Source organism: Mus pahari, chromosome 10, assembly GCF_900095145.1.
Source record: "Mus pahari chromosome 10, PAHARI_EIJ_v1.1, whole genome shotgun sequence".
In the NCBI taxonomy this organism is placed as follows: domain Eukaryota; kingdom Metazoa; phylum Chordata; class Mammalia; order Rodentia; family Muridae; genus Mus; species Mus pahari.
In genome coordinates, this window is record NC_034599.1 from 76,385,614 (window position 1) to 76,412,792 (window position 27,179).

A 27,179-nucleotide genomic window follows, 5' to 3' on the forward strand; every position below is an offset into this window, starting at 1 on the left:
ATTTAATTATTTAATTATATTCAATAATTATATAATTTAATTAGGCTTAATAAACATATTATTAAATTATAAAAATTGGAATTATAATTTTATAATTATAATACTGCATAATTTATAGCCATATTCTGTCTCCATTGAGTCCGTTTTGACAGTGAGTTGCTAGAATATACACAGTGAACAAATAGTAAACATAATCAATCATTCTTTTTTCTGTGAAATTATAGGATTAATATCATTGCAAAATATAAAAACTTCATGCAATCTCGAACTGTGCCTATTATAAGATCCCATGATAGCAACAATATTGCTTGTCATTCAAATTCTATTTGTAGTACCAAAATAGTGCACATGATGCTTGTAAGTATTTATAGACACTAAAGAACTGTGTGATAACTTGTTTTATATCTCTCATTTACAGTACCTCTGAGAGGGATTTTCAAAAATTATATAATGATGGTAAGTTCTCCTCACATTGGGGTTTCAGGTTCAGTGTTCCAATGCAGGTGTTTAGAAGTATTCTGTCTCTCCACTTGTCACCTCAAACTTAAAAATAGGAATACCTAAGTGTGTACAGGAATTGGGTAACCATTAAAGGGGAGATGATAAATGAAGCGAATGGGGAGTTAAAAGGAAAGTAAAGTAAAATAAGAATTTAGTGGTTGTTTAAAGATAGGTAATTTACAAGGATGTACTGATTTCTTCTGCAGAAGCTATTCCAAAGAATCAGAAATATGGTAAAGATATATTTATGTTAGTAAGTATCTCTTTCTGGAGTTTTCAGTGTTTCACCATATTTGAAATTATTTCTTAAGTGTTCAGAGATTCATACTGGATCCTGAATTGAATACTTCTGGAAAAATTGAGAGGCTATGGAACATAATTTATATCAACTGTCCACTGAAACAATAGAACAATCTAGAATTAAATGAAGCAGAGCTGAAATGGTTTATACAGCATCTTAGGATCCCAGATATTTTTGTATTGATTGATCTTCAATACTTTCTTAATGAGTGTATTCCTTAGGGAACTATGCTATAGAAAGGATAAGTAGAAACTGATTCTAGAATTATCTCATATGTTTATTTTACTGAAATGTTCAGTAGAAGTAAAAAGCAAATTGAAGAAAGAAAAAAAGAAGACAGCAAGAGAGGGAAGGGGATGGAAGGAGAGAATCCGGAACACTATGTAGCATGTGTCTCAAGCATTTTTAGTGATTTGTATCAGGCACAAGTTTTATTCAGTAGGCAACTTTTTTCTTTTGATAGTTCTTCATTTTATTTGGAAAATGTGTTAATAGCTAGTGTGTTGATCCTTAAAAGGCTTAGGGAGGTTTTGAGAGTTCTGATTAAGTTTTATGGGGCCCAGTTTGGGCCGATGAAAGAAAGGAAGGAAGTGAGAGGACATAGCTAATTGAATGAAGAGATACAGGCCCTTGAAAATAGGGACTAGAAAATCATTTCTTCAACCTCTTGTTTCTTGTATGCACCTTGCTAAGCCAAGATATGATTTGGAACTGTGGTAGCCATTAACTGGCATGCTAAGGATGGAAAACTGTGGGGATGACATGAGCCAGTATCCTGGTGACATTGCTCTTGTCCCTGAAGCAGATCCTGCTAATGAACTTTTAAAAGGTAGAGAATGGTTAAAGTATTGCTAACGGTCTTTTATTCTTCATTTCTGAGGGATGGTTTGAGGTCATGAGCGAGTGGAATGAATAATGAGCATGGTTTTTCTTACCCCAGGAATCTACTCTATTGTGTAGGGGAGAAAAATAATGTTCTTCAATCTGGAAAAGCTTTGTTGAAGATGGCCTTATGATGTTTGCCAGAATTTAATCTAGGTCTGAATAAATGGGTAAAAGAAATTTAAAAGCATACAGGAAGGGGTTAATGGCTGTCCTTAACCTATAAGAGTAAGTGTCAAAGATGAGATGCCAGTGGCAGTTTTTCCATAGTAAAAAAAATAAATAAATAAAAATAAACAAATAAAAAATTCAAGGGGCTTTAGTGAATACTGTGAAGATTAGAATTTTTGTGACAGTTGTGGAGGGGCATTTTGACCAGGTATCTGTCCATTCACAGTTGATTGGCATTCAAATGAGGGAAGCATCATGGGGTATATGCTGGTTATACTACAGTTTTTATGCTTTCATAAATAACAGCTACATAAATCTAGCAAACAATTGGCAAGAACAAAACAAAAGCAAAAGAAGACTCAATTAATTTGCTGATTTACATAACTATTTAGTAAGTGAGCGCGGGGGTACAAGTGGTGGTTAACATGCAAGGTCGCACACTTCTCATGGTTGAATTTTGTTGTCATAGTCCGACGTCGTCGTCGTCGTCGTCGTCGTCGTCGTCGTCGTCGTCCTGAGAATTATACCTTAAGGGCTTCACTACATCCCCAGTTCCTCCTTTTCATCCTGTGTAGTGTGGATTCAGCACAATGGTTCGAGCTGCGCTGATGCCAGCAAGGCAACAGAAGCAGAGCTGTAGATCACCTCAGTCTTGTGTACACTCAGCCAGACTGAAGCCAGAGCTTGCTTTAGGAAGCTCAGTGCCATTCTCCTCGTGGTAGCTCACTCAGCCTTAGTCCATCTCTATGTTCTTATCCTGTGCCAGACCACATACAGAGGCTCTGTCTCGCAGACACAACTGTGACCTTCACGTTATGTATTGAGATATGAACTAGTTTATAGATGCTGAGAGGATGTGGACAATGAAAACGTAACCATTTTCTTCTCTGCTATTTTGTAGCACTCATTAGATAAATGATCGAAAATGATCATAATTGAAATTTGACTAAAATTGTGGTTAATTTAAAACATTCGGATACTATACATGCATTAAAATATGCATGCATATTAGAGATTCTTTATAGAGATTCTTTTGGATAATTGAATTTGAATAATGAAAGGAAACTTACAGTTTTATATTAGAAATGGTATACACATTATACAAAATTGAATTAACTAGATAATTAGAAATCCATGGATATAAACAATGAAAATTAAAGTTTAACTGATTAGAATGTCAAATAGTTTTAGTATTGTAAGTCCAAAATTAAGAAGTATAGGTACCTTAATTATCCTAACACATCCTGAAGAACTGTTGAGCCTTTACAGTTGTCTCTGTAGTAATGATGAAACATTACAAACAAAAGGAAAATAGAAGGACCACAGACGTGAGGGCGCAGAGGACTGGTTATATCTTCAGAGGCTGAGTTCACCCGTGAGGATAACATTTCAGACAGAAGTCAACCCTCCTCTCATCTTCCTGGTACGGGGCTCTGAATCTCATTGCTTATTTAGTCATCCTCCTGGCTTCTAGGCCATTTCATTAGGTGCTCAGGTAACCTCTTGAGTTAAGTGGACTCTGATTTCTATGTATGCTAGACTCTTTCCATATTTGGCAATTCCTAATGGAAATAGTTTTACTTAATTATCCAAATTAAACTATATAACTTTATCTTGCTTAATTGATCCCATTTATAGTGCCTTGATCCTTGCAGCATTCACTTTTCCTACACTAGTTTCTATGCAATCTCAGGTTTTCTAATTGCTCTGGGAAGAAGTCTGAAATCCTTAAGCTGGACCACAGCTTCTTCAGTGGTTAGAACTTACTTGCTTCTCTATCCCAGCCTCATCACTTTGGGGTCCATCACATTCTGTACTATGGATGGGGAACCTTTCACTTGTGTTACTGTCTTCCATTGCTTTGCACAAAGCTTGAACACACATTCTTTATTTCTGGTTTCATAGTCTCCCTCTCCTTTTTGTCTGCCTAAATAGTGTTCAGTTTTCCTGATAGAGTTTACTATTCTACATTCTGTGACTACCTCTCTAGACTGGATTGAGTTTCCTTGTTGTAGGTCTCAGAGTCTGCATTTTCACAGCACATATCAGGTAAATTATTCGTGTGTAAGCAGTCTGTCTGTCCTGTGGAACCTGAATCATGCTTTCAGGAATTATGTTAATAATCATCAGTATAATCAGATGCTTAGCACAGCACCTGTCATATCAAAGGTGATTGGTGACTATTTGCAGAATAAATACATGTAGAAGTGCTGATATTTATAAAAATCTATCATGGGTCATCATGTGTTTCCAGAGATCTTCTTAGCCTTTGTAACAATAAATGTAGGACACGGAGAGCAAGTCTAGTATCTACCTGAGGACCCAGTTAGGTAGGATCTATCTCTTGAGTCCTGCCTCGCAGGAGGTTAATCCGAGCAGAATAAATGGACAGTTAGCTTCTTTGAACCAGAAGCTAAAAGGTTTAGAATACATTCAGATTCTTAGATGTTTGCCTATTTTTTATTATTTCAACTCATTGTTATTATATTATTTTATTATAATATTTTAATACTTTCCTACATGAAATATTTATTATATTATTTATTATAGTATATTATTATTTTGAGTTCAACTCAGTATTATACAATGTTACTCATTATTTTATTACTGTTATTAATTTGGTGCTAGAAAGTGAACTCATGTTTATTAAGTATATGTACTTTTTATTTTAGCTATGTCCCTAAGCCTACAGCAAATTTCAATATTCTCATATTTATTTAGGGTTATGTTTAGCTTTGGGTATATTGTATAACTGATTTTTAAATGTCCCAATATTAATATGTTCTTGAAATTAAGGCTATATTAGAAATTAAAAATCTGTGATGATTTTTAATTTAATTTTGGATCCTAGATTCCAAGATTTATATTTAAAAATATTGGATATTCAATGAACAGAATTCATGGAGATAACTTTGGAAACTGCACAGTATAGTGTCATTCTCATTATCAATGCAAAAATAAACTTAAATATCCAAGCCAAATGCGGCCGTTCAGTGAGTGCATTTCTGACCTTCTTCAGGCAGTGTTGGTTGGGCTGACATGACTGGTAAAGGCTGAGACTTCTTCTTTTTTAATGTAATGAGCTTGTCTGAAAAGAGCGGGGAGTACAAAAGGTAGTTGGGAAGTATGTGGAGGTGACATACTATGTCACCATGCTGGCACTTCAGGTGAGAGGAATTAGAAGACAGGGAAGTGGAAGACAGGGAAGGAAAAGGATGATACAAGAATCCTAGCTAGCCTACTGCCTGGAGTCAGAAGACCAATCAGAAGCAGGAGAGGACCTGATCCCAAGGAGGGGCCTGCATCTCAGAGGCCCTCATGGCTGCCGTGGTGGCTGAACATCAGCATGGCATCAACCTTTAAGGTTTGCATTCTTGGTCCTCCACGGAGTCCTCATTTGTACATCTGCCTTTTGCTTCTAGTGTTTAATTTTTTTCAACTGCTCTGAATCTATATTTTTTTGTAGGTATTTCTCTGCTACTTTTTTGGGAGTCATCTATAAATCTTTCTTTGTTTCATCCATAACTGTTTCATTGTTTCCTCATTTAACAATGTGCAAATCAGGGTAAGGAACTTATATAGAATTAAATAAACAGTACCAAATGCTGTGGGCTCCTCTGGAATCCTCAACAATGGGTTTGTTTGTTTGTTTGTTTGTTTGTCTGATTGTGTGTTTTTTAAACATTAAGGTATTTCCTTAAATTAGCATCAGTTAGAAACTTGTTGGAAAAGAAAAATTCTCAGATCCTACCTGAAAACTGAATAAGAAACTCGGGACATTCAGCAACTGTAACTTAACACTCTTTTAGGTGGTCATAATGAATACTGAAGTTTCAATGCTACTGGTTTAAAAGAGATAAAATTGAAATATGGTTCATGAGACATAATAGACAATTTACCAGAAATAAACCGATAGAAACCTAATTGTTGCCTTGTAAAATCACTACATGCAATAAATGAGGAGGGAAACAAGCCTTGGAAGTTGTTGTAATACCAAGTAAAAAGACTGAGCCTGCAGGTCCCGAGCTTAGTATTCATGTAGAGTCAAATTAAAGCAGCAGAGCTAAGAGCAAGCAAGCAAGCACCCATGACTATTGCGTGCGCTCTACTGAGACACACTCTCATGGATGGTGTATGGCAGACAGTTGTTTAAGGCAGACTTTCTTTACCCCTAAAAGGGTATCTTTTTTTTATATTATACTTAAGTAATTTTAAAAATATTTTGTGTGGAAAATATAATCAGGGAGAAATTCTGTACATTGCATACTGCAAATCTATATGAGCTTTAAATAGTATGGGGCCGTAATAATCATTTGAAAAGTATACAAAGTAAATGAGATAAAAGTAAATACATAGCTGTGGATGAATGTCAGCAAATTCTTAACAAAAAGACCAATTTCACCATGTAAAGTTTCATATCATAAATGTGTGACTATTAAACATTTATTTCCATTATGTTCCTAAAGTAATTGACCTAAAGTAATCGACCCCAGAATGTTCTGGGTGAGTTTCCAAGACGCACATTTCAGTGTGAGTGGCAGACAGTCAGCAGAGAATGCTGCAGAGGGATGTCTTAGGATGTTGGTGTGCTAAAGGAGACAGGAAGATGGTGTGAGCTGTTCTTAGCCAGTGAACAGGCGCATTGTTCCACAGCATCAATTGTTTTGTAGAAAGTATATATCATTTTCTTGTTCTCCAGATCCAGTTTTTCTCAGAGATAAAAGAAATACTGCTTACATGTCTGTAATACATTCAGAGTATTTCTGCCAGCGTTTCTGCTTTAAAATGCACGGGAAAAGACTGTTCAGTTAAAGCCACATTTTATACTTTCAAAGTCCTGTTGCTAAAAATACTCTTTATTGTTAAATTTAATGAACAATGAGGTTCCTTTTGTGCTTTCATGTGGTTTCAGTGAAATCGTAAACATAGGTTTACTCTCAAAAGATACTTCAGGATCTAATTAGAATATGATCTCCAATTAAGCTAATAAATACCAAATAATAGAAATTAATTTCATGTGGCTTGGCAAATTTTTCAATAGAAATTAAATTATAATACATAGGAGTTTGGATTTTATGTTAACAGATGAACTTTGATGAAAGTTGACTGATGAAAATTTAAATACTTATGCTCTTTCTACATATTTTATAATATTTAAAGTTTTTAAATTTGTAATTAAAACTGAATATACAGACTTTAATCATCTTGCTTCTACCCATTGTTATTCTAATAACAAATAATGTTTGCCCTGAAGATTAGCATAATTTCCCATTTCTTTCCATAAAGTAGTATTTTTAACTGAATGTCCCCATTCTTTGACCTACTTCATACAAATTAGATTGCAGTTTGCATATTTGAATACGCAATTTTGTTAATAATTTACTGTGTTTTCAGTGACTCTGTAGCTATTTCTGTGTATTGTATGAAGTGTTTAACCTTATCTCATTAGTTCTTATTCAGTGAACCCTGAGGTATCCTAACACATCTGAAATGTCTGAGCAGTTGTCAGTCCACGATGGTGGTCAGCTTTGTGTACCTGTGTGGATCTTTGGAAGAACTAGAGAGGCAGAGGCAGCTGGAACCAGAGAGGTGCATTGCAGTAAATATTATTTAGGAGTTTCTACCACAATTAGATCATTTAGTTCTCAAATAAAAGAGAAAATCCTCTATATGTACAAGAGAGACTGGGGAGACAGACCCAGAGAGACAGACACAGAGAGAGACAGAGAGTAACTGAAAGAAGGGAATCCCTCACCTTGTTCCTTCAGCTGTGATTCTGAACACAACAATGGCAGTCTGAGGTGCTTTTATATTTAACTGCAAATTCCAAATAAGGCCAGACCTTCTGCCCTTGCCAGTCTAAGTTGGTAATCAGGAGCTCTCACAATCATCTCCCCACACTCCAAAAAGGCATTACCACAGAGAGATTTGCAGTTTTTGCTTTTTAAAATTTATGGGGTTTTCTTAAAGATATATTTCTGAAGATCTTTGTTGCTTTAGTGTTGGTATATATGAGATATTTAGGTGTGGCTCTCATAATTCCTGAGTATAATGCTAAAATCACCTGATGCCCAGGAGGCCCCAGGGTAGTGTCAGCAGAACCTACATGTGAGGAATTGGACTAGGGAATCCATGTTTTTCGTTTTTCAAAATATTTGGGTTATTTTCAAATACAGCCACAGTTGAAGCCACTGTGTTAAGGGGAACTTTTGCTTTCATTATTAAGCATAACTCTTCTGATTGCCAGCTTATAGTATTGATCCCATCTGATTTAAGTGCTTCTATATCAGTGAAATACACACAGACACACTCTAGCTCTGTACTTCTGTTATGTGCTACTCTGAGCTCAGTGGTTTACATTCCACATACAAGGGCAGTCATGCACTGTCTGTTACAAGTACTGGAGGGAGGGAGAGAAGAGAGAGGTGTGTTGATTGAATAGTTGTGATTTTCACGTAGACAGGATGAGTAATGCTTTGGAGACATCTTCTATAGCATAATGATCAGAATTAGTAATAGTGTATTTATAGAGATTATTAAAAGAATGGCTGTTAAATATTCTCACCACAAAAATGTTAGCAATTCTTATTTGTTAAGTATAATCTTAACAAACCATAGAGAATAACATACCTGACCATCCCTTTGAAGGGGAGAAAATACAGGTATGATTTCTACAGGTAAGAAAGATTACAGGTAAGAAAGGACAGTGGAACAGTGGCTTTGCATATTAGGTAGGCTGATAGCATGGCTGGGTTTAGAACTGGACTGTTACTGGGGCTCATTTGTATGAATGGTTAGCAGTTGGTATTCCAGCTTTGTTTTGCTTTTTTGATAGTACATGGTCCTACAAACTAAGAGTAGGGCCTTTGGTGCCACTCTACCCTCCATCCTGGAATGTTGAATTACCAAGTCTCCTGCAGGCAACAACCATAGTTGCTATGAGTTCACATGTACAAATGCAGTGCCCAAAAGGATCAAAGTCTGTATGTATCTCAAGCTGGCAGCAGAACTTAGGAATGTGTAGGCCTCTCACCCATGGTACTGGTATTGAAAACAAAGGGGTCACAGAAATTAGCTGAGGCTTGGAATTACGAGAGGTCAAAAGACACCACCCATGAAGGTACATCATCAGTTATATCAGAGATCCTGTGATTAAAGGAGTCAGAGAGAGAGAAACAGAAGCTTGCCATTATATGAGACCAGAAGAAGCCACTTGTGTAGTTATAACCTCAGTTGCAGTGAAGACCCTAATATAGCGACCACCAAAGAAAATCCCCACAGTGAAGATCATCAAGAACAAGTGTAGAGTAGAACAGGCTTGAGCTTAACCACCGATGCATGAGCAGGGGAGTGTCAGCCCTGCAGAGGGGAGGCTGCCCAAGCCTGGGTGTGTCAGCCCTGCAGAGGGGAGGCTGCCCAAGCCTGGGTGTGTCAGCCCTGCAGAGGGGAGGCTGCCCAAGCCTGGGTGTGTCAGCACTGCAGAGGGGAGGCTGCCCAAGCCCCTTGGAGCCAGGAAGATCATGAGTAAATCTCAGATGTCGATGTTTAACTATTCAGTGTTGATTTTGCCTTGGTTTGATATGTAACTGTGTTCTCTTGTTCTTCCCTCTGACTCTAAGAAAGTATGCGACTTGTTTTGAAGTTTACAGGAGCCCACAGTTTAGAGCCTTTGGATTTTTTAAGGAGACCTTGTAATATTAATGTTGAACTTTTTAAAGACTTGGGTACTTACTCTATTTTAAGTTGTGATATAACATAAGATCTTGGAGACAAGGAAAGGAAGATTTTTAGTTCAAGATGTTGTTTATATGTCAAATTTGACAAGGACTAGGTTGTGCAGCTTAGTTTTTTTGTCAACTCAATACAATTCTAGGCAACCCTAAGAAGAAGTAATCTCAGTTAAGGAACTGCCTCCAACAAATTGACTTGTGGCCAGATTAGTGTCATATTATCGTGATTGAAAATTTATGTAGGGGATCCAAGGCTGCTTGGGGTGGGGCCGTGCCTAGCCAGGTGACAAGGAAAGTAGCTAAGCACAACAGAGGAAATAAGCACCATCTCTCCTTGGTCTCTTCTTCAGTTGTCCCTACCTTCAGGTTCCTGCCTAGAGTTCCCTCAGCAAAGGCCTGTTTGTCATTGTAACCTGTAAGCCAAACAAACCCTTTTCTCCTGCAAGTTGCTTTTGGTCTTGGTGTTTAATATAGCCACAGAAAACAAACTAGAATAAACATTGAGGCCAACAAGTCAATGAAAATAGTCCATATCAGTGTACTTTGAAACAAAACCAATCTATTTCATTGAATAACCTACTGGTCATATGAAGAGAAGGACAGGGCTGTTTAAAGGGGAATTAGAACAGAAACTATTTTGTTCCAATGTGTTGATTGTGTGTGTCACCTAGGCTGGCCTTGAATGAGCCACCCTTGGACTCAGAAGCATCCTGGCTCAGTTTCTCCAGTGCTGGCATTACAAGTACATCATGCTTAACTTGCGATAGAGTTATTTTTCAGTCAACAGTGATGGCTGTATATGTGATTTAACTGTTCCTACTGAAATAATTTCACCCTTTAAAAGAGGAGGGAGGCAATTTAATGAGCCAATTTTTTTTTTATTATTTCTTTATTGGTATCTGGAAGATACATTGTCAGATTTCTCTTGCGGTGAATGATGTATTATATATATATATATATATATATATATATATATATATATATATATATATATATATGAATGATTCTAAATACACCCGGCAGTTCTAACCTCTCAGGAGACTCTATGGCTCAGCAGGACTCCCAGTACTTAGGACTCAGATAGATAAATACACCTAGGTCCTGAAAGACACTTAGAGGTCTGTATTATGGATTTTTATCATGATTGTCAACACTTGGAAGAAGCACAATACTGAAGATTATATCACAAAAGTGAAAAATAAAGAATATTTTATAATTATTTTCCATTTCTTAGGAATGTTGGATTATTTAATTGGAGATGATAAGTGCTTTTTCTTGTTTGTTTTATTGGTTATTTTATTTATTTACATTTCAAATGTTATCTTCTTTCCCAATGTATACTTAGCAATTACCTGGAGACTGTCTGAACTATCATTATCTCTGAGTTGGAGCTAATAGGCCCTTCTAAAGAAGGGGCATAGGGAAGTGGAACTGCCAATATAACCTTATTAAAAGCAATGATGTCAGAATACAGGGTTAGCCAAGAGTTCCTGAATTTTGTGGAATATCTCCTTTCTTTAGAAAACAATTAATTACCTTAGTAAAATGATTGTCTGAAATGTTTTAGGAAACACATACTATTCAAGTGTAGCACACTGAAAGTTTTGATGGTATTTTAACAAGGCCTACATTTCATGGACCACTTTCAATGTGTGTAATGTAAAATAAATAAATAAATTTTAAAAATCTTGAAAATAGACTAACTCCAGAGCCACCATCTTATACACAATAGGTGGTAAAAATTCTCAAGTCAGAATGGGTTTATATTCAGGCAGGCAACTCAGACTTGGTATATTTTCTAATTAGAATTCCCATCTGTGTGTGGCTTGCAGACAGCAATAAGGATCTACAGAGTCAGAGCCTACAACTGTGGTTCAACTTTCCATGTTGTCTTCCTATAATATTGATGTGACTTAAAGACTGAAATTGAAAGATAAAGGAGTTAGGGTTTGAATTAACATTACAAATGTGTGTGATTTTAATTATGATAGTAAGTTGACAATTTATTCTGGTGTTTTTGGATTGAAAGTTTATGGAAAACTTCAGTTATATTTCTCAGTACAGTTGAATTAAAAAGGAATGTTGAGAATCTACTGAAATAGAGAAAAGAAGCAATAGATACTTGAATATGTGATGTTCTCTCACTATGGTGCTTGATTTTGAAGACTAGAAAAGGACAAAAGTCTGTTTACGTATTAGGCACCTATGTCTGGTTAGAGAGGCAAGATATCTTGAAATGGTTACATTAGTTGATCAGTTCATTTCTTATTCACTAACTTATTTCTGCAGTTCCTATAGTGACAAAATAGAAATAATGGAATTCCTATTCACATTACAGACAATAACACATTTAAACAATAAGCAAAGGAGATCATAGACTGTTTAAAATAATGTAGAAAACAATAAAGCAGACTGTGGTGGTGCATTTCCTAGAATGGAAAAGAACAGAAACGTTAGACTGGGTGGGCAGTGAGCCACTGTAGGGAAGGAGGTTGTTGAGCCAACTTCTTAAAGTGCAGTCCACTCAAGTGACCTTGAGAAAGGAATGCTGAGCAAGTAGTCACAGGCCAGACTGATTGTGGAATGGTAAGAGAAAGTGGGTCATGGGTGCTGTGTTAAACGCCAGGGAAGAGGCAGACGAACCACGTATGTGGGACTTATCTCAGTGCATACAATTTTTGTGACAATTGAGAGATCCTTTGGTTAAATTAATTAGGAGATTTAACCTTCTGTGTGCATTGAGTTGGTGGGAGAGGAATTAGAACCACTGGGCAGGAAGGACTCTGATATCACCAAGGAAGCAATACTAACCTGGGCTACAGTGGAATGGATAAATAGAGGAGTAAAGTTTCTACCTAGGTAATCCATGGAAAGAGCTGCTGTTGCGTTTAGTTCAACAACATGATAAACACAATGAGAGAAAGGAGGAAGGCATTCTGGAAGCTGAGAAGCTGTTAATTGGAATGGCACAGAGAACACCAAGCCACTCTTCTCTCAAAAATTAGCACTATAAATATAAATTAATATACAACAAGGATTCTCCTGTTAGAGTCATCTGAGAGCTTTAAAACAGTTGACTTTGGGCCCTGTGCTTAGAGAGTCTAGTGTACTTGGCATTAAATATGAGCTGAGTGTGCAGGGTTCTAGATGAGCTAAAACAGCTCTCATGTGCAGGTTAAGACTGAATGTTAGAGAAGTAAATGTTTCAGAATAAATTCTTGAATCGTAGAGATTGAGAATCTAGTAAGGATCAGGAAAACATGCTAAATGAGTGAATTTTGGAGCAGAGAACAGCAGTGCATTTTGAGACATATATTTACTTTAATTCTGTGTCTGAAAAATGAAAAAAAATATGTGTATGTGATGTAAATAAGAGAAACTCCTGAAATGTTTATTTGAGATACAAGTTTGATATCTTCCACATAGAAACATTGAGCACCTGTCTCAAGGTTGCTCGATTGAAATATATCCCTTTATGATGTAACTTAGGGAAGTATCGCAATAGCTGAAAGATTTTACTATGCTAGATTTTTTTCTAATAAAGATTTTGAAGTAGTTACTTCTAGACAGCTTTATACAATGAAGTGTTTTAAGCAGGAAAAAAAATGATGTAAAGATAATTATAAGCATCTACTGGAAAACAGTTTAAGTTGACTTTGTCCAATAGTGTAGAAAAGAGTGTTGTAAAAGATAATGAGAAACTAGAGCGTGTCCCTTTTAAGAAAAATCATGACACCAGGGCAAAAATGTGCTTTTTCAGTTTGTAGTAAAGAGCCTTTGGAGGGTTTTCTAGAATGAAAACAGAACATTAACATAATATTTATTTGACATATATTACACATGTTGCAAGCCGTATGCAATCTGTAATGTATTCCTTTATATTATCTGGGTGACAAGTTATTCAGGCAGAGCAATTGGACAGGAGGCTGAAAGTCCCCTGTGTATCTCTGCTCTTTATGTGCACATGGAAATAAAAGAGGCGATGGTGTAAAAGGGTTTGGTTTGTTTGGTATTACTTAGGTCCTACTTCGAACCACATACTCAGAAATATAGCAATAGACCAGGGGGTCTAAGTCTTTTATGGAACACATATTCTTAAGGGTGAAGACAAAAGATATCAGTGGGAAATATTCATGAAGTGATAGTGACAGGCTAGGGCACTGAAATGGCAAAATGGGGAAAAGATTGATCTGGAAGCTCCCTTAGCTTGGAGTAGTTAGAGAAGTTCTGAAGAGATGACATCTAAAGAGATTTTGAATGACAGGAAAATGGCCTTGAGAAAATTGTGAATGAGGCTTTACAGCAAGTCAAATAGAATACCTAATGCAAGGAAAGGTTCTAAAATGGGAGTAGACTGAACAGACTTAGGAAGGGAGGCAGGATTAGGATGTGTTAGTGTCTGAATTTTACAAAGTAGCTCAGTCAATGCTATCTGTATTTATATGATCTCAAGGCTTAAGCACTTGGTATAAGATAATCAATAGTTTGGGGATTCCTAACAGCTTAAAAGCAAGTGTTTGCTTCTTCCTCTAGGAAGATATAATTTAGCATATGACAGAGCACATGTGAAATATTCTGACAAAGAAAATGTTTCAGCATACTTTGCCCAAGTATAGAAACATACATCTGGAGGCTGATTGATCATGTAGGTGAATATGTTGCATTAAATTGTTCAAAAGATGACAGTGACATGAATCAGCATTAGGAAATGATTGCAGGAGGACCTAGAGATCTAAGCACTCTACACTTTGTGATGAGATTATTTGTATCAGTTGACTGAACATAGCAGATTGGGCTAGCCTCATCCAGTAAGATGACCAGAAGGGAAAGCTGATTCTATTCTAGTAAGGAGCGTTTCCTCCTTTCCTCCTGATGTTTGGGGGAACACGTGTTTGGAATAGAACTTACATCTTTGGTTTTTCTGCGTCTTCATCTTGCCTAGTAAATATCTTGGGATGCCTTGCTTCCTTAATTGTTTCTACTTTTCTCCCCTGTACACACACACACACACACATACATACATACACACACACACACACACACACACACACACACACCAAATTGCATGTGTTTCTTTGGAGAAACATGGTTAATACATGTTTAGAAGTAGAATCGGTGTAATAGGGTATTTCACATTTTGTGTAGGACAGACGGAAGAAAGGAGACTTGGTTTATTTATAATCTCATACCTATGGACAGAAGGGTTATTGAAATCAGCTGTTACAGACATAAGTTGTGTGTATGTCTGTGTATAGATACTTCTTCAGTTTGATAATCATAACCTCCGTGGGGCTTACAGGGAATACAGAACATGTTCCCTTTAATCAATTGCATCTGGATGTAATTTTAGGGTTGCTGTAAGGACTATAGAAATGAGTGAGATAAGGCATCAAAATTGATTTGACTATGAATATGTTTGATAAAAATGAAATGTACACATCTTTTGAAGCAGCGGTGGACATTTCTAGGGCAGGATATGTTACTGGCAGGTACTTGAATATATTTGAGATCTATTTTAAAATGGGAAATGGATTTAAGTTAGAGTTTCTTATTAATTATTTGTTTACATTTCCAATGATATTCCACTTCCCAGTTTTCCTCCACACACACCCCCATCCCATCCTCCTCTCCTTTGCCTCTATGAGGGTGCTCCTTACCCACTTACCCATTCCTGCCTCACTCCTCTAGTATCCCTCTACAGTGGGACATCAGCCTCCACAGGATCAAGGGCCTCCCTCCCATTTATCCTAGATATAGCGATTCTCTGCTATATATGTAGCTGGAGCCATGGATCCCTCCATGTATGCTTTTTGGATAGTGGTTTAGTCCCTGTGAGTTCTGGGTGGTCCGGTTAGTTGATATTGTTCTTCCTATGTGGTTGCAATCCCCTTCAGCTCCTTCAGTCCTTCCCCTAGTTCTTCCATTGGGGTCCTTGTGCTCAGTCCGATGGTTGGATGTGAGTATCTGCATCTATCTGTATTGGTCAGATGCTTGCAGAATCTCAAAACAGAAAATGTGAGGTCTATGGTGCAGGAAAATAAAGTAGAATATGTATAGGATCCAATATATAGGAGACACACACTCAGAACTTGTAGAAAGAATATGTTACAGCTTTTACTTAATAACTCACTCTCTATATGTAAGTATAAGATACATATTTTACTACAGATTTCATAAATTGCTAGTATTTTACAGCAATAGTTTATATTTATTAAGTATATAATATTCATCAGTACAATATCAACTTGTTTATATTTATTTTATCTCTATCAAATCTACTGATAAATGTGTTAGGAAGATCATATATATCAGATTGGAAAGTGGTTATCTTCAGTACTTTAACGGAACAGTAAATTTAAATATCGTCCTCACATTCAGAAGAATTTCTATTTCCTCAGCGATTTTTGTTGTAGTGTTGCTGTTGTTCCCTCTCCTGTGCAGGATCCTTTCAATTTCATATAATCGCATGCTCATTTCTGCTATTGGGATCATTGATTATGGTTATATCTAGAAGGGTTTTCCTTAAGATTTCCTCTAATAGTGTCAAGGTTTCAAGTCTTATGTTAAATGATTTATTGTCTGAGTTGACTTGTATGCTGAGTGAGAGATGTGAATTTTATTTCATTTTCTTTATGTAGATACCCAGTTTTCAGCATCATTTATTTGAAAGGGTATCTTTTCTCCATTTTTTTAATGTCGTTTTCTAAAGTCCTCTGACTATTACTGTGAGAATTTTTGCTAGTGTCTCTGTTCCTTTTACACATCTGAGTTTGCATCACTGGCATGTTGTGTTGCTACTCTGGCACTGTAGGGTAGCTTGGAATAGGGATTAAGATGTCTCTAACATTCCTCTTTCTGCTTAGGTAGATGACTGTTTTTAGTGGTTCTCAACCTTCCTGTTGCTGTGACCCTTTATCATACTTTCTCATTCTGCTGTGACTCCCCCCCCCCAATAATATTATTATCTCATTGTTACTTCTTACTATAATTTTGCTATTGTTATGAACATAAATGATCATTCAACCCCCAAAGGGATTCTGGCCTACAAGTTGAGAACTAGTTTAGAGTCTTGTACTTCCCTTTTTTAATTTCATTCTTAGAAAAAATAACTAGCATGTTATTGGAAATTGCATTAATCTAGATTACTTTCATTAATATAATCATTTTAACATCATTCTGCTAATCTATGATGTAGGATACCTTACTATTTCTAATGCATGTCTCTCTCTCTCTCTCTCTCTCTCTCTCTCTCTCTCTCTCTCTCTCTCTCTCTCTCTCTCTCTCTCTCTCTCTTTTTCTCTCTCGGTTTTTCAAGACAGGGTTTCTCTGTGTAGCCCTGGCTGTCCGGAAACTCACTCTGTAGACNAGGCTGGNCTCAAACTCAGAAATCTGCCTGCCTCTGCCTCCCGAGTGCTGGGATTAAAGGTGTGAGCTACCACGCCTGGCTTTCTAGTACATGTTTCTCAACCTTCCTAATGATCTGACCTCTTAATATATAGGTCTTCTTTGTGTTCTAGTAACCCTCAATAATTTTCATTGGTATTTAAGAGCTATAATTTTGATACTGTTATGAATCATAATGCAAATATTTGATATACAGATGGTGTTAGGTGACCCCTGTAAAAGTCTTTCAAGTTAAGAACCACTGCTCTAGTATCTTCTTATTACTTATATATTTTCCATAGGTCTTCACTCCTTTGTTAAGTGTAACACTAATCATTAAAATAAAAAGAATTCTGAATTTTAGATGGACTGGGGTGGTTGGAGTTGGGAGTAAAGGGTTAGAAATCATGTAAACACAGCACCCATGTATGAAATTCTCAAAAATAAATCTATAAATATCAAGGAGTAATATAGAAAAAGTTGTTTACAATCAGGTTCTCTAAAGGAAGAGAACTGGTAAACTTAAGACACTTGTATTTGCTTGCTTGTGTGTGTGTGTGTATGTGTGTGTGTATTAAAAGGGGGGGTTATTAATGTGGTTTACAGGCTTTGGTCTGCTGTAGTTCAACAATGTCTGTTTCCTGACTGGAAAGCAAGTATCTGGTAGTGGTTCAGTCTGTGGGACATGATATCTTGTAGTGACATAGCTTTCTTCTGGTGCTGCAGCTCAGGGAAGGCCTAGAGAGCTGCCACTTTTTGGGCTACATTTGAATCCCATCCCAAGGAAATAATTCCTAACAACAGTGGAGGAATGGCTAATAACAGGAAGGATGGGCTTACCAGTGAGAGTGAAGCCAACAGGTAAATGCAAAAACTTCATTTACTCATGGCCTTTGATGTGGGCTGCCACAAAAGAATAAATATGCACCAGATTTAGAATGGGTCCTATGACCTCAGGTGATCCAGAAGTAGAGTGGCTTTCCAACCTGAAGAGCTAAACCATGAACAATTCCTCAGAGGTGTGCCCAGCCCACCTGCTTGCGATTTAGTTAATTCAAGGTACAGTCAACTTGACAGCCATGAGGAGCCATAATTCTTACTGGGTAACTTTTGGTAGTTTTCTTAATCAGTTTGAGTTTACATTTCTGTTTAGCAAATGGAGGGGATCATAGCAATGTATCCCCTAGTCGTACTTTGAAAATATGTTGAATATGATAAATTTTATTATTCCTTCATTCAGTTTGATAATATGACTTTAATGCTGTAGTATGTACCATGTTAAACATCACCACGGTGCTCCTTCACTGCAAGGAGTATCTTCACTGTGTCTAATTTTTGATATTGTCATTTCCAACATGTGCTCCCATGATACTTTGCTTAGGGTATTAAAATGAAGCAGGCAGAATCATTGAGCGTATGAGTACTGCTCTCGCCCGGCACACACATGGATAGAGATTGCTCCTTTCAGAGTTGTGCTGAGGAGATGAGGAGATGCTTAGCGGTTAGGAGCACTGGCTGTTCTTTACAGTGTCTGGAAACCACATTATGTGCCCCACAGCCACCTGTAACTTCAGCCAGAGGGATCTCTTGTCCATTTGTGGCCTCTGCACACTGCACTGAGTTCTACAGACACATGTGCATACAGATAATTAAAAATAAAACAAGTCTTAAAAAGAAAAACTCCAAAACTATTTCTGTTCTGCATGGAGGAGAAAGCCTGGAAAGACTGTGACTTCCTGGGAGTGTGCTTGTCGATGAACAAGAGCTACCATCTGAAAAATCTAAAAACTCTCTCTTTAGCCAAACTAAAGCAATTTCTGTTTTGGCCTCTATGCAGCTTTTATAGTTTGCTAAATGTTTATACACATTTGGATGTTTTATGAATTATTTTCATTTAGAATACAATCATTGTCTAGTCCCTAACTCCTTCAGCTGCAGGAAGATAATCCTTCCGTTGCTTTCTGTTTCAGGACCCGATGTGCTCCCCATGTTGTCAGATCAGGAACCTACAAGTTCTGAAAATACATTGACTTTGATGGATGACTCTGGATGTGTTTTATCTAATGAGCAAAGAAGCGAACCTGCAGAATTATCCCAGCATTTTGTGGAGAGTACCGATCCCCCACTCCTCCTGCTGCCTCTTGAGAAAAAGCCATGCACAACCCTGGAAACCCCCCTGTCTTCTCACATGCAATTCTTTCAACATCTGCTGGAACTCAAGAAATGGACAGAATCCAGTAGTCTGAAACTATACTTAACCCACTTTGAAAAAGACTCTTCCACAGTTTCTGATTCAGTTTCACAGTTGTTAGATGCCCTGATCACATTTTACCAGAACCCCAAACTCCCCTTTTCAAGCTTTTGGACGGAGGCTGTTGGCACATTAGCCAGACTAGCAAGTGATTTTAATTTATCAAATCTTATTTTTAAAAGATGTTCTAAGAAGTTGGAAGAATTTGAAAAAACTCTACTCCAGGCTATTTTAGGGAACAACAGTATAAACCGGGTAAGTAATATATTCTTTCTGCTTATGACCTAATGTTTAATTCATTTCTATGAACATTCCTACTGGTGGAGATATGGGTGGTTCATTCACATTTGTGGCTGAGAGTCTATAACTGAGCCTGGTGCATTTCTGTATATATATTCCTAGTTGCATGTTTATAGCTTTCCATTGCTACTGTGTTGTTCTGATTGAGATGCCTCTGCCTCAAGCTTCTGCTGCCTCTACTTTGAATTCCTTATCTCTTGTGGATGTTTAAAAAATGTCTTAATCCTTCGACTGTTTACCTTTTTGCTTTTCTTTTTGCTTTTGTTTATTTGCTGTTGGTCAAAAGTTCCAGAGAAACACTAATGCAGAAGGTCCCCATATTGGTACTTCTTTGAGAAAGTTTCTCACACCTGCTGTCTGGAAAGGGATGTGAGGGAAAAGTAAAGTTATTAACATTATAAGCCCTAGGCAGGGAACCAAAAGCTGGAACAGTCTGGTTTAAATGTTCAAAGTAAAGTCCATTAGAATATGTTGAAAGGCTCAAAAGTATCTTTTGGCATCATCTTACTGTTTCTGGCCTGTATGGCTGGTCTCTAGAATGGTGAACCTAGGATTTCAGGCTTTTTGAGAGTTGTTGAAGTGTCTAGAACAAACAAGACATCCTTCCCATAAGGATTCTAGGTATTTGATCATCATTCAAGTTTTAGCTTAAAACATAATGAGTCTATCGCTGTTGGCTGTAAGTAAGTGCCACTCTATGTTGAGATCTGATGTCTTATATCTGCGCATTATTGTTTTTATCAAGAAGAATTAACTAGTAAGGGATAGTTGTCTAAGGAACATCTTATATAGATTAGATCCATTATAATATTTGGGAGTATGATCCCTTGAACATACCCATCATTTTAAGTTTTGTTTATACTTTCTTGCTGGTTAAAACATTGCAGGTAGCCAGAATTTATCATCTCTTTCTCTTCATCTTTTGTACCACTGAGGCCAGTTGATGATCTTGTCTTCAGGGGTCTCTTGGACTTGAGACAAATCCTTTGACATACCCATATTTAGTGAGCACCTCAAAATGACAGTCACTGTTCTTCATCCTTTCTGAGACATTATCAGTAAAGTCTACTAAGGTCGGATTTAGGAATTTTATATTGATGAGAACATGTGACTGAGGTTCAAGGAAGTTTCCCCTGTTCACCCTGTCTAAAGACTAGCCCCTTATGGAGTTCAGTCCCTGGTGTCAATCAAAGGAATAGTAATTGACAATTACTGGGAATTCATAATTTCATGACATTTTCTACTTCTATAACAGTAATCAAAGAAGGTTATATGTCAGAAAATATCATCCATTTAAATTCACATTTAAAAAGAATACAATGGAAATATAATTACAGTATCCTAATGAAGAGCTGTTTTCTTTGTGGCTCTTGTGAAGAAGAAATAGTCATGTGTTTTGTTGATGTTAGTGTTGTTGATCTCTCTGAGGATGCCATTCTAATTCTTTCTAGTGTTTGAAAAGACTGCAGGGTGATTTCTTTCTTTCTTTCTTTCTTTCTTTCTTTCTTTCTTTCTTTCTTTCTTTATTTATTTATTTATTTATTTATTAGAATCACTGTCCCATCTTCAATAAGATAGATAAAGAGAAATGAAGAAATCGTGGGTCAGGCATGTTTAGCCTACTTTTCTTCCTTAGTTCATTTGGATGCGCATGCCCAGTCAGTCAGTAGAGTGTGGTCTAGTCTGTCCCCTGGAGAGGTCAAGCTAAGAATGGGATTTCCACACTTTCCCCATGGCTTTGTCCATTACCATCCCCCAGTTTCTTTCTTTCCTGAATCCCACAAGCTCTGAGGGAAACCAGAAGCCCCATTTACCTACATGACAGGTCCTGTTCTGAACCAGCCTCACAAGATCATTAGGTGAGTCACAGTGCTAAAGGCTGAGCCAGATGCAGAAAGGAGGCAGATAAGCTGAGGATCATTAGCCCAGTGATCTACTGGTGGAGCCCAAGAGTTAAGATTGCATTTCCTCATTTTGGGACCCATCCACCCACCAATTCAGAAATTTAAGTCCCTTGCAGCAATCTTCTGATGATGAATTCCAGTGCCAAGAGGGAAGAACCAGGGCACAGTTACAACCACAGCAAGCATGTAAAATGAAAGGCCCACATTGGAAACAGCTCAGTATCCAATATCTAGGTTTCACTCATGATCTTCTTGGCTCTACAGACTTGGGCAGCTCTGTTTCTCTAGCTCTACTCTTCACAGATCACACAGTGCATCTGGTTATCACATAACCTTGGCGTTTCCTTTGTCTTCTATGCCATCAAAACCAATACCACATGGGTGATTCTTACACATTACCAAGTTTGGTTTAAAAATTAGATGCCCCACTGGTCCTTCTGGATGGTAGTCTCTGTGTATTGAGCCTTAAGACATACATTCCGGAAGATTCATCTCAACAGTACTGGCCTCATATTAGCCACAGCCAATTCTTCAGCCCCAGCTGAGCAAAACTACATAGGGATCATATGAATGACCCTGAGATAATCTAACGGAATCCAACTTCTATCAGAACCCTCATAAAACCAGGTCTCCTAGTTCATTGTTATCCACAGCTGATGGGCAGGCTTGGTTCTCCTTTCTAAGTTTGCCTCTGGTGCCTATCAAATTCTTATCTAGTCCCCAAGTGAACAGTCTGTAGGCCTTTCAGGAGATAATTGTGACTTGACCCAGAGTCTAATGTCACACAACTGAAACAAGTTATATGCAGGTCATGGGCACTTTTAGATTTGACCAACAAAGTTTTAGACATGTGGCTGGGCCTGCAGTCAGGCCACTGATATTTGGCAACGATTTTGCTGATTGTTTCACAGAAACTGGCTATTGATCTCTGCCTTCCCTATTAGATCTCACTTCATGGCAAGGGTTCAAGGTTGCAACAAGTAGCACCTGTAATATAAAGCAGTACAGAGAATATAGATTTTCAAGAAGAGAGATGTAAAGCTGTCCTTGATGGAGCAGGTGTCTCTAACTGGGAGGAAAAGTGGACATTCTGCGAGGACACTCTTAGCTACCAACAGTATCATCTACCGTTTTGGAGATTGCCTGGCCACAGGGACCAGACCAATGGCAGACTGAGGGGAGACCAAGGGAATGGTATCTGGGGTGGAAAAGCAAGATCAGGGATATGAGATTAGATACTAGATACTCCTACTCAAAGACAGGAATCCAGGACCAAGGCTAATCTCCCCAGGTACTTAGAACTTGCCAGTCTGACTTCAGGATCTCTGTGTTTAACACTTTCTTGTTTTCCTGGCCCTAACAATGAGTGATTTCAGCTTTGCCTGGTGGGCCTCTCTGATGCCACTAGAGGCTCTCCTGAGTATGCTTCCTTTATTGGCAGTACTTGGCAGGGTTTGTGAAGTACTTAGGAAATACTGATCTTAAAAGAGTAGGCAACAATCTAACTCTTCCAGGACCAGCTTTGGCTGTGGAAACTTTCTGCCATGATTGTTACTATGTATTTCCCAGTAGAGGCCACTTAGGCCAGGCCCTTGTGTAGAAAAAACAAAACAAAACAAAACAACAACAACAAAAAAACAAAAAACAAAACAAAACAAAAAAACCAAAGTTGTTTCTGCTCCATGGACCAGAGATGTCTTAATGTCCAAGGTCATGTGGTAGGGGAGACTTTGTACACAACTACCCATCTGTAGAAAAAGAGGATATATTGGAATACTTTTCCAAATCTACATCTCCTTCTCCAGAGCTTCCTAGGGAGATATTACAGACAGAGACATCGGCACCTATATCTACTCATTGGTTAGTAGAAAGAAAATGGAACATGTTTAGAGTATTTTATCTATATGTCCCTCTAATACATATGGGACCCTATGGAATTCCTATTCATGTAAGGTCTAAGATTCAGAAAAAAAATACCACAGTAGATGTTCCTATTGATCTACTTTTTTTCTAATTTATAATCTGTAAGCAAAGCCAATCCATACTTATAGTGAATTACTTACTACATGTAAATATGAAATGCAGTTTTTCCACAGCCTGTTTATGTCACAGCAACTGGAAAGGAAAAACAAAAGTAGGGTGCCAAGAGCTTGATGGGATACAGAAAGAAGCTGACAGGGAGGGACAAGTTCCCTGCTTCTCCCCCTCTCCCACGTTTCTTCTTTCTTTCTTTCTTTCTTTCTTTCTTTCTTTCTTTCTTTCTTTCTTTCTTTCTTTCTTTCTTTCTTTCTTTCTTCCTTCCTTCCTTCCTTCNTCTTTCTTTCTTTCTTCCTTCCTTCCTTCCTTCCTTCCTTCCTTCCTTCCTTCCTTCCTTCCTTCCTTTCTTTCTTTCTTTCTTTCTTTCTTTCTTCCTTTCTCGTTACTCTGACTAGATCTAGAATTACATGCTGAAAACAGTGGAAAGACTGAGCAACCCTATATTTTGAAGTTTATTGATTAGTATTTTAGCTGTAGGCTTTTTCACATTTCTTTTATTTCATTGGATGACACCCTACAGTGTCTGTTTTGTTTTAGTCATATGTCAAATGCTTTCTCTCTCTCTCTCTCTCTCTCTCTCTCTCTCTCTCTCTCTCTCTCTCGCTCTCTCTCTCACAGCTAACCTGTTATATCATGTTGATTGGCTGTCATGAATTGAATATTCCCTCCACCCTTGGGATTCATTTTAAGTGAACATGGTGTTTGATCATTTAATTATTTATTGTATTTGACTTGCATTCCATTAAAGACTTTAACTAACTTCAAAGAGGCTACCTTAGTAACTTTTTTTCCATAAAGTATCTCTTATGTTTTTTGTGACCTATGATAAAAGTCAGATATATCTTGAAATTATTTCTGTATTTAGAAAGCGATCAAGAGCAATTAGTTTTGAGTCTTTGTTTTTTGTCTTTGATTTTCTTTTTATAAAATTCTTTATATTCAACATTATAAAAATAGGAAGGGGTTGTTGGCAAGATTTTTCATCATTTTTATTGCTTACCCTCTTTTTAATTAGCCTGTCTATACTTTCTATTTTTTCTTCATCCAGTATTGTTTAAGTTTTGCTTTTCTAAGAGTTCATCCATTTATTCTGTTGCTCAGTTTGTTGAATGTTCATATAATAGCATTTTAATATTGATTTTATTCCTGAGACATCCTGTGTATCTCCTGTGTTGTTAATTATACTTAATTTTTCCTTTTGCTTTTAAGATTTGATCATTTCCGTCATATAAAATTTACACCAGTTTTATTTTTAAAGTGGTTCTGTTGTCAATTTTTTTTTTTTTACTTTCCTTTTCTTTTTTGTTCTGATCTAATCTCCACTATTGCATTCCCTCTGCTAATGTGGGGCTTTGTTCTCTCTTCTTAGTAGACGTTAATGCTTCATTTAAGGTAAGGGATAGCACATCTGGAGAGAAGGTCAATAATGGAACCACCCACTTGAGCAGCAGTGTAGGCCAAATGGCTTTAGCAGGCATTGACAGAGCTCTCCCCTCGGCAGATGAAGAATGCTTGTTCTTTTCAAGCAAACTTACAGGGTCCTCCAGAATAAATCATAAACGAGTCATAGAACAATCCTGGGCGAATGTAAAGGTTTTAAACCATTCAGTGTATCTTTTCTGGCAACCCCGTATTCAAGGTAGAATTGAATAAAAACAAGTAAAATGGGAGAATTTACAAGAATGTAGAAACTGAAGAACCATTTAGCAATCACAAGGAGCAAATAGAAAAGCATGAGAAAATTTAAAAGTATCTCCTGGTGAATGAAAACTTAACCAATATGCATGGATTTCACCAAAAACCTTTCAGAAAAAGAAACTGTAAGGGGGAATGCCTACATTAGAAAGGAACAAAACCTCAAAAATGAACAGTAACCACGAAACCCAAAACTTATGTGTTAAACACAGATCTATGGCTTAAATCAGTAAAACTGAAGCTCTAATTACTAGTTGCGATCTTGAATATGTTACCTAACCTGCATATCTGTAAAGTAAAACTAAAAAATCTGACTGTGTCATAGGACTGCTGAAAATCTTCACTGAGAAAATAGCATGCCAGTTAACATCCTAGACACACTAGCTAAAACTTCATGTCTCTCCTTTTCTTCTTGGAAGGTAAATCCGAGCTGTTTTCTGCCTGCGCTCACACTAGTATCCCAATGAGGATATACTTTAAAATATATATATATATTTTTGTTTGTTTTTTCGAGACAGGGTTTCTCTGTATAGCCCTGGCTGTCCTAAATGTCTTTATTTTTATCTTATCTGTAGGGCTGGTTTTGCCTCTGTATATAGATGTGTACCATGTAGGTGCTGTGACTGAAGAAGAAAGAATGCACTGAATCCTCGGGAGGGGAAATTAGCAATATGCATGGCTTCCTGACATGGTCCATACATTCCTGGCATGCTCGCCTTTGTCAGATAATTACACATTGTGCACAAAAACACTCACTAATCTTCCACAGCTGCAGCTTGCAGTGACTAGTAGGATTTCACCAGATTTCTTTCCTTCTATTTTAATTATGAAATTCTACTAGGAATTAACTATTTGAGTGTCCCTGTCACTGACTGTTTTCATCCTTCTCTTCCAGGAAATTTCCATCATGTTGTGGCTCTGATCTAAAGTTTTATAGTTCATGATTTCCTCAGAGAGGACTGTTTTATCATTTGTTGTTTGGTGTGTGTGTGTGTGTGTGTGTGCGCTCATGCACACACATTCTTTGTGTGTGTGTGTGTGTGTGTGTGTGTGTGTGCTCTTGTGCTGGAATCAGAATGATATTTGATATTTGCACAGGCTAATTTCAAACAATTTGTGGATAAGTCTGAAGTACTCTTCATGAAACAGACCTCCTTTTCCCTCTCAGTGTGTGTGTGTCTTAGTTATATCTTAAAATTCATTTTGACGTCATGGCGTTGACAGGGAAGCAAGTGACCTTTAGTTTGCTGCTGTCCAGGCAGTAGCATTGGCTATGCGCTTCATTACTGTGAGGTTAGGCATCCTTGCCGTAATGCCCCAGCTTTTGTTCCTATGCCTTTGTTCCTTCTCAAAGCCTTTGCTATCTGTCATTGTGGGTTCTGTCATAGGCATTATCAATATGTTTAGAGTATGCCAGAAGGATTTAAAAAAAAAAAAACTAGACTAAGTAGACTTTGTTTTACATTATTCCTCAGGGAAAAAAATAATTGGAATTTAAGATTAAGATTCTGTCTTAGTCAATGTTCTGTTGCTCTGAGGAGACACCATGACCAAGACAACTCTTATAAAAGAAAACGTTGAATTAAGGACTGGCATATAGTTTCAGAGGGTCAATCCACTAATATCATGACAGGGAATATGGCGGAAGACAGGCAGACATTGGTCTGGAGAAATAGCTGAGCAGACAAAGAAAGGGAGGAATATATATATATATATATATATATATATATATATATATATATATATCTGAGCAGACAGAAAGGGAGGAAGATATATCTATATCTATATCTATATCTATATCTATATCTATATCTATATCTATCTATCTATCTATCTATATATATATATATATATATATATATATATATAGAGAGAGAGAGAGAGAGAGAGAGAGAGAGAGATTGGGTTTAGTGTGGGTTTTTGAACCCTCAAAGTCCATTCCTATAGACATACCACCTCCAACAAGGTCACACCTACTCCCAACAAGACCACACCTAATCTAGGCATAAACTACAAGGCCACAC

General features: G+C 37.2%; 1 protein-coding gene across 2 annotated transcripts in view; it reads left to right on the forward strand.

The window, feature by feature from the left end:
* The window catches only part of Mei4 (meiotic double-stranded break formation protein 4), a 154,434-nt gene that overhangs the window by 35,422 nt on the left and 91,833 nt on the right, over positions 1 to 27,179 (forward strand). Inside the window, exons 2-4 of one of the 2 annotated variants that reach the window (XM_029543805.1) lie at positions 15,059 to 15,074; positions 15,898 to 15,905; positions 18,966 to 19,474. In XM_029543805.1, coding sequence (XP_029399665.1) covers positions 15,059 to 15,074; positions 15,898 to 15,905; positions 18,966 to 19,474 — 533 coding nt within the window. Of the gene's footprint in view, positions 1 to 15,058; positions 15,075 to 15,897; positions 15,906 to 18,938; positions 19,475 to 27,179 lie in introns of both variants that reach the window. The other variant, XM_021208107.1, reaches the window with a different exon arrangement.